This window comes from Diadema antillarum, unplaced genomic scaffold (genome assembly GCF_040938485.1).
Source record: "Diadema antillarum isolate AM-2024a unplaced genomic scaffold, OU_Dant_1.0 scf00000098, whole genome shotgun sequence".
Lineage (NCBI taxonomy): Eukaryota > Metazoa > Echinodermata > Echinoidea > Diadematoida > Diadematidae > Diadema > Diadema antillarum.
In genome coordinates, this window is record NW_027270987.1 from 3201394 (window position 1) to 3210000 (window position 8607).

At 35.7% G+C, this 8607-nt stretch overlaps 1 protein-coding gene across 1 annotated transcript in view; it reads right to left on the minus strand.

Moving 5' to 3' along the window:
- Positions 1 to 6709: 6709 nt before the first annotated feature.
- The window catches only part of LOC139718670 (folylpolyglutamate synthase, mitochondrial-like), a 13047-nt gene continuing 11149 nt past the window's right edge, over positions 6710 to 8607 (minus strand). The window contains exon 11 of the mRNA XM_071630127.1: positions 6710 to 7029. Within this exon, the coding sequence (XP_071486228.1) occupies positions 6710 to 7029 (320 nt within the window). The remainder of the gene's footprint in view (positions 7030 to 8607) is intronic.

The following is an 8607-nucleotide window of genomic DNA, read 5'->3' on the forward strand; positions in this document are numbered from 1 at the left end:
ACTACATATAAAGGTATATTTTTGAAGTTATGGTCAAAAGAAGCAAACATTTTCTTATTATTCTCTTTATTTTTCTTGACCTTTAATCGCAAATATCTCCATTTGGCAAATGTGGACTTATCGGATTTTGCAAACAAACTCGTCATATATATATAATATACCTTTTAAATGCGAAATTGTATGAACGAAAGACGAAAGTGATCCTTACATTCCCTCAGAGACGAGGGCGAATATCAGTGACAAGAAACGACTCTGAAACCTCAGATCTAAATTATAGACATTAAGATTCTCTTTTTCGGTCATGTCGGTGAAATTCTTATAACTTGCAAAGATATATCAGTGTTACCTTTAGATTAGTTTTAGATACCCCACATTGGCGGGTTGCTGGGTTTTTTTGTTGTTGTTGTGGTTGTTGTTGTTGAGAAATGTTTCATTGTAGGAATCATAAGGGTTTTTTCTTTAAGTCTTCTAACGCCAACAAAGTCGATTTTTCGACATTCATCAATTATTCAGGGCGAAGATACACGTATACAGTCTGAATGACACAATGATATCAATTACTGCAGGGAAAAGATAATTGCGTGAGAATGGTTATACAAAACTCGTCAAGGGTTCGGTTGGGTTCAACATCAAGGGGAGGGTGCAAACTTAACAGCGATAACTAAGTAACGATTAGGTGACTGAATATATTGGCCAATCGGAATCGAGGATTCCTCAAATGAGGTATATAATGCATGATAGAGCACGCACTATCTATACAATATCAACTTGTAACTGTGCGTATTTATGTTCTAGGATTTGCAAGCTTGTGTTGTTCTATGATGATTAAGATTAAGTTTTAGTACCTGTAGACGGAGAAGCCAAGAAATACATTAGTATTACCCCTGGCTTTAAGAATGTTGGACTAAGCATTATGGTCTCCAGGTAAACCTACTTGTTGTATGGACCTCCTCTAACTGTTGATAAGTGAAAGGAAATAATGTACTGTTTCAAGAGGATTACTTCCTGTAAAATGTCATTAGAAGAAAAAGAATTATCTTGTACCATTTTCAAGTTTGTATCATAATGTTCATGAAAATAAATCGGGTCTTTGGAATGAGCAGTGAGTTCGTTGTATTGCAATAGTAGCCTTACATCGTAATTTACGTGCAAACTTCACTGTCCACATCAGTGTGTGGTTGTAGTTGTGATGTCTTTGCTTTATAGATAGTCTATAAAAATACTCGTCAGTATAGAGTGTAAGAAAATAACAGAACCGCTCTGTCCTCGGGTGTCTTTTTCTCACACAAGTCAGGGTACTCTCCCCCTTTGAACCGCGAATAACGGTTGGATTTTTTTTTTTTTGGGGGGGGGGGGAACCACATGAATTCACAGGAAATCTAAGGTATCGTTTCCCTCTTTATCATAAAGTAGTTTCCCGTTTTATCATTTTGAAGAAAGGTCTGACTTGTACCTTCCTGTACAGGACGAATGTTAATTTTTGCTGCGACTTCTCAAACAAACGAACAAACAAAGAAACAAACAAACAAACAAACAAACAAACGCGGGGGAGGCAAAAACAAAGGAGTCGGGGAAGGGGGTTGCTATTAAACCGACTCCCCCTCTCTTTCCATAGATCCGCCACTTTTGTACACTTTACCAGAAAGGTATATTACAATCATCTGGGCTGCAAAAAAAAAAAAAAAAAAAAAAAAAAAAAGGACACACGAACCTCAATGACATCCACAAGGAATCAAGAGAATACCAATTAACTTCAATCCTAATATGTCAAAATATTTCCCAGGGACACAGGTGGAAAGATCCATCTCTCTGTGTAGATACCAATACATGTATATCCAATATACCAAAACTAGGCTGCAGTTATGAGTGCTCGTGACAACAGGTGTTTGCTGATGATATTGATTGGCAGTTTCAAAAGCTTGTTCATCGCCGTGCTACTGGGCATTATTTCCTGAGAGAGTTGATTCCTGCCTGCTATAAAAAACAAAAGTGGAAGTCGAATTTTTATGATGACTCAAAATATGACGACTTGTGAATGTTGTTTCCACCACGATTGGCGGTCTTTGCATTGTTCGGTAGTAAGAATTATTAACAAAAAATTGTCTATGACAGAATTTCTTGTTCCTCCGTCTATGTTCCAAGAATTTCATCTGGCAGTGAGAAAATGGATATTTTGATACAATATTATGCTCTTGCATAGTCCAATGCGAGTTGATGTAAAGATTTCATACTGCAACGGCTGGTAATTTGTCTGTAAGAAATGAGTAGTTTTCCGTCATGTTATCCCGCATGTCTCTGTCAAGCGCTTATAAAATGTGTTTGCACTGTGAGTAGGCAATGTATTGTGCTGCGTGATGTGGGGTGAATGCAAAGAGATTTTTCTCCTCCCCACCACTAGAGGGCGGACTCTACAATGGAGTCAGTGATTTCCAAAGAGATTTTTCTCCTCCCCACCACTAGAGGGCGGACTCTACAATGGAGTCAGTGATTTTATGGGGGCCGCCACACAGAACTAGTTCTGTGGGGCCGCCATTGTTCCACTTAAAAATGGCGGACTTTGCCTTGAAAGTTGAAAGTTGAAAGTTGAAAGTTTATTTACTCACAACCCAAACTCTGGGTATCGGAGTCCAATGAAAAACATATAGCACATTATAATATCAATAAATAATAATTGCAAATAACTCTGAAAAGTGTACAAAACAACTATAACAAACAAAATAAGAATGAAATGCGATTGATGAAAAGAAAAAAAAATGTACAGAAATATACAATATATACACGATATATAGTGAAAAAAAACAAAGAAAGGGAAATATGACGAGAGAGAGAGAGAGAGGAGAGAGAAAGAAGGGATATATGGAGGTGAAGAGGGAGAGTGAGAAGGACACAAGACTGGTGAATTAACAAAGGATATACGAGTGACTTTTGGTTCAGGAAAAAAAGAAAAAAAAGAAACAGAAAAAAAGAAAACACACAAAGACATATGGAAATGAATTCATACGCTAAGTGAACAAGAAGGAAGGAAATATGGACGAGAAGAAGAAGAAGTAGAGAGGGGAAGAAAAAAGGAGGAGAGAATGAAAAGACAAATAAGTTACAAATCAATTGTAAAGAAGGCACAGCCTGTAAAAAAGGCATGTAGTATTTGCAAAAAGGATAAAAAATACTAATAATCTAAACATGTGTCATTATATGATTACAAAACTTGGATAAATTGGAAAGGACTGTTTTCTTTTGACAATTAAATAATTGATCCATCTTCATAGTGTTGGGGTATTTCCAGTAATATTTTTTTAAGTATTTCTTTCGTTGTTCATTAAAGAGAAAGAAACAACTACAAAAATACTGAAATAATCCCCACTGAGTGTCTTTGATTTCATCATACACTTTGCGATCCACACTGCGATATGTATTCCTCGCAAAAATTAATAAAACGAAATGACTTGTGTATCGTTGTACTCGTTTGCAGGATGGAAATAACTGGAAATTGATTGAATTGATGAAATACAATAATTGAATCCATACGCATTAACTATATTTAACTCAATTCATTTTTTTTTCAGGCAAGTATTGTTTCGTTGTTATTTTCCGAATAGTGTAATAAGCATTATTCAAAAACTCACTGAAGGTATAGTACCTTACACCACTACAAAATACGTCATTTTAAGTTAGGTTATGGCACGCATCTGGTGACGCCATTTACGGATACAAATGGATGCGCCGTAATAATATGCAGTTTAGGGTGTATGGATGCGTGTGTTTGGACGCGGTGTTTGAACGCGGACTGATTATTGTCTAAGACTGACCCCTTTGGGTCATGAGTTTAGACATGGTTGAACAACAGTTGGCCGGAAACACTAGAGAATCAAAAGCGCGATGGTCTTGTGGCCAGGAGGTCTTGAGGATAATAGGTTAATGACCGCATTATTACAATCAGCGCGTGGGGCTACACTATCCTCCAGTGCACTCACGTGTTTTTTTAACAGGAATGTTTGGAATTTCCATTTGCTCAAATTAGGAAATTATAAATAATATTTGTATCTTTAATTTGTCTCATGAACTCTTAAATCACTCAATGATAGAATGAAATAAACATATTCTGTTCATTTATTCACATAGTGCACTCACTCCCCATGTCATTTGAAGTTTGAGTCGACAGAAAATTCTTATTTTCCCCATTTAGTTTCTTGCTTTGATTTTGTTTCAGGTTATAAAGAGACAAAGAGTAAGAAAACTTATCTTTGCTATTTCATTCATGTCCCTTATTGTGTTAAAGGGGTTAATGGTGAAGATGAGAATTGGGCTTTTACCTTTTTGCCAGATACCAAGAAAGCACTTATGAAATAGTACAGAGCATACCGTTTTAAGAGGAATTCAAAGTTTTTATGATAAAAATCGGGTTTGGAATGACTGTAACATCCAAAAGCAAAGTAAAACAAAGCGATCGTAATAAAGTGTAGGTCCCACACTTCCTTAGAATCGCTCTTTTTTGGATATCTCAGCCATTTCAAATCCAATTTTCATTAAATAAAAATTGAATTCCTCATAGAATTACATGTTCTTTCATATTTCATAAGAGGTTTCTCATTATTTCACACACAAAAAAAAAAAATGTTAGAAACCTGAAATTAGGTCTCAATCAAAACTGTACGATCCTTTTAAACTGTCTTTTGTTATCATTGTTATAACGAAGGGCATTTGCAAATAAAAGAGAAAATGTCAATTTTTGCAATTTTTACTTTTGTGCCTTGGAGGACAGAGACGAATGTGTTCACTCATGTGTGAAATGAACTCAGCCGAGAATATCGAATCCTGGTCCTTCGGAATGTAACGCCAACATCCGGTCACGGAGACTTCATAGCAGTTCGGAGAAACCCACGCTTGATTACCCAAAATGAAGAAGCCTAGAAGACGTATGTATCAATGAACTCTCTGTATGTTTACATATTAATATAAACACTCCAAAAAATGAAATGGTATAAATCAACATTAGAGAGTTTGCCACTCCTTCAGGCTTTTAATAATGTTACATCTAACGCCCAAAATGTTAGAGTTACCATATCTGACATTGTAGTTCAATACGTTAAGTTTTATATTTAACAACTCAACTTTAAAAAACATGTTAAATTTAGCAGTTAAAATCTAGGCCTATATATTTACCATTTCTGAAATGACATAGTTCAATATTTTGAGTGCTAAATTCGACATTTTACAAAAAGGTTGGTGGAGTTACAAATTAGTAACATTTTGAATTTGATTTACCATTTTATTTTTGAGGTGGTATATATATATGTACATATATATATATACATATATGTATATATGCATACATACATATTATTCATCACAATTTTTTTAAAGAAGGATTAAGAGTTTATCAAAGATATGGATTCGTACAGTTTCTTTTTCTTTTGTTGTTGTTGTTGTTGACTATCACCCAAAAGTAAGTGAGATGTCAAAAGATTATTAAAAAAAAGGAATTCTGAACAACTGCAGGTAAACAAAACATCAACAACCCTCTCAACCCATCAACTACCCTCAGTGGACCCTCTTAATTGCGATTTCGTTCGAAATATGACAATGTAAATTTCGGCAATAGTACTAGCCGTTTGAAATAGCTAGTGAAAAATGTTTTTTGAAAACGTTGTAGGTTTTTTGATAACTACGGAGTTAATGAAAAAACTGCTTTCCATAGTGTATGAGTTTTCAGAAATTTGTAAACACCCATGTAATTCTTTTTGTTTTCTCTGACTCGGTTGACCCATAAATTTGAACATGTGGTCTAATCGTTGTTTCATGCTCGGTCGGATAACATGGAAACATGTTTGACTACAGGAGCTTATTTCACTACAGAAACTTTACTCGTGCGATGCAAAATGCACCTAAGTTATCTCTTAAGTTACGCTGTTATTCCGTGAATGTATATGAAAGGATATTTTAAAAAAAAAAATGTTCTTGTGAGCACGAACTGCTTAGAAAAAAATATGTCACTTTGGGGCTGGTAAATATTATCTACAGCAGTGGTTTTATGAGGCTTTGTTTTTAATTCTCAAGAATTGATCCGTGTGGTTTCGCGATCTTTTATACCTTAACTACTCATTCATCAGATATATCAAGTAACAATGACGATAAAAGCGAGCATAGGACTTGCATTGAATTCAAACAACCACTGGCCTTAATCATTATTCATGCATTTTGTATAAATGCTTGCAAAATACTGAATATACGATGCTTTATCATTTTAACGATGATAATGATAATAATTGCATTTGTGTGGAGCTTTATGTGGAGTGTTTTAAAGCACTGATGCTATTTATATGAGAAAACTGGTAAGCACAATAACATAAGGGTTGAGAATCGATAATAAAAGGATGACTGTTTATATTATAAAAAGTCATCCTTTTTTACTATGCCATCAAATAAGGATTTTTTTTTTGTTTGCAATGGGAAACAGCTGTTCACAAATTTGTGCTCAAACGTGGAAATGAAAGGTCATTTGAGCTTTACGAAATTTACGAGAATTACCATGTAAAGTATTTCACGACAATATAATCTAATGTACCTGCATTATCTTTACACTCTTGCCGCTGTGGCAGAAACATCTTCAAGGAAAAGGTAATGCTAAAGTCGACTCGTCTTATAGGAATGCTAATAACTCGGTGTTTTATCATGGCATAGCCAGTTTCCTGTAATCGGTTCATTTTCAAGTTCAATTTAAGCGGGATCCGAGGTTCACGATTTGACCAACGATGTAGAAATTCCCGGTCACCATCACCTGGACGTGACTTGCGACGTCGAGTCGTGCTTCGTCCTCGGATTCGCACGCCTGCAATGGGGGCAGATACAGAAGGTTGTCGACGGCACCCACGGCCCATCGGAGGGCGGCCGGTACCGAAGAGGCCGCCTTCAGTATAGGGCGCTTTGTCTTTCCCAGTTTATCCAAGGCTTCCTCAAAGCAGGTCTTCAGTTTTTCGGAGTTTTTCGTTTCTCCCTCAAAAGTGTACTGCTCTTCGTCTGTGTAGAAAGAAGCTAAAAGAGAAGGAAACACGGATGTCATTTTTGCAGGACATTATTGAATAGTTCATTTTTGTCCAAGTCTGTTTCAAGCACATACCATTTCAGCAGCGAAACATCACCTTGACTTTTTACGTGAACAATTATCATGAATGCTCAACGCATTTTTTTTTTTTATACGACCGGCATTCACTGCTCAATTGATATGGACCGGATTTTAGATGTGTATGTGTGTTTATATGTGTTTGTTTTGCTTAAAACAAAACTAAAAATAGATTCAGTACTGACTCGATCTTTACCTCAAAGATGATGATTCCTTTAAAGGTGATAATTACGTACTAATCTACGTAATTACCGTTCGTAACAGTTCACCGTCCATCGACAGTATCCCTATCATCTACGTAGCTATGAACTACATTTGTAGATCTCGAGACTGAAAAACAATGCAACGTACTGTTACATGGGGTATATTTTATAATCACCTCCACATTTCACAAGACGAGGAACAAATGCATCCATATTGAAGGTACGATATTGTAACAACATTCAATATACATCAGTAAAAGTGTTAGACGCTCGGGATACATTTTGATCCAAAAAAAAGAACTAACGTGAGTTTGAATGAAAATAACAGTCGACCAAGGGGTCAAAATTGCCAATAGTCATAGTAAGGTGATGTATCATCCCGAGAGTACTCTTGCAGTACACTGGATATATCGCAGGCTGGAAGAAAAAAGTCAAATCAAATCAAATCAAATTAAATCACTTTTAATATCACATGCATAGTTTTGCATGCAACTGCCTCATTTGGTTTCAGAGTCCCTCTCCTGATTTCCTGCTATTACACTTCATGCCCTGTTGTTTTCTCTTTCCCTACTTCCGTACTTATTCATTAATTTGATCTCTCTTCTTTTTTTTTTTGCATTTAATTGCTATGTATATATGTGTCCTTGGAGTTGACATTTCGTTCGTAAGATCTAAGATGTTACACTTTAAACGTATTCATGGAGCTTGAGTACAAAATTTTTTTCCTTTATACATTTCATGATTTCACGCACCCATGTATGTTTATTGATCATATTCAACTTATTTATCAGCCAGTGGAGGCTAATTTTCTTCGTATTTTTTTGTAGACGATTAAATAAAATTAAATGAAAATAAACAAATTTTATAACCAACTGACATTCGAATAAGTTGTCTGTGAAATATATATTCTACAAGTCGACGTCAGACATACAGTCGGAAATGGTGTGTTGCAGCAGTTTTGCTGAGTCGTTGAGTGAAAATATAAACCGAAGTATTTGATGCATGGTTGGGATCTGTTTAATTAAATTACACATTGTCAGTTTGCGAAAAGAGTTCAAAAGTTCCTGGATTCCTGGATTCCTCTTTTCTCAACTTTATCTTGAATCACACTCTATATCCAAACATGAAGCACACTAGTAACTTAGGTTTTAAAGGAATGGAATAAACACTATTCATGGATGTTTGTATGCTGCAGAGTATATTCATAGCATAGGCGCCGGAAGTGGGGGGGCAAAACGCATTTTTGCCCCCCAAAAAGCCCCCCCCCCCCCAAAAAAAAATAATAAT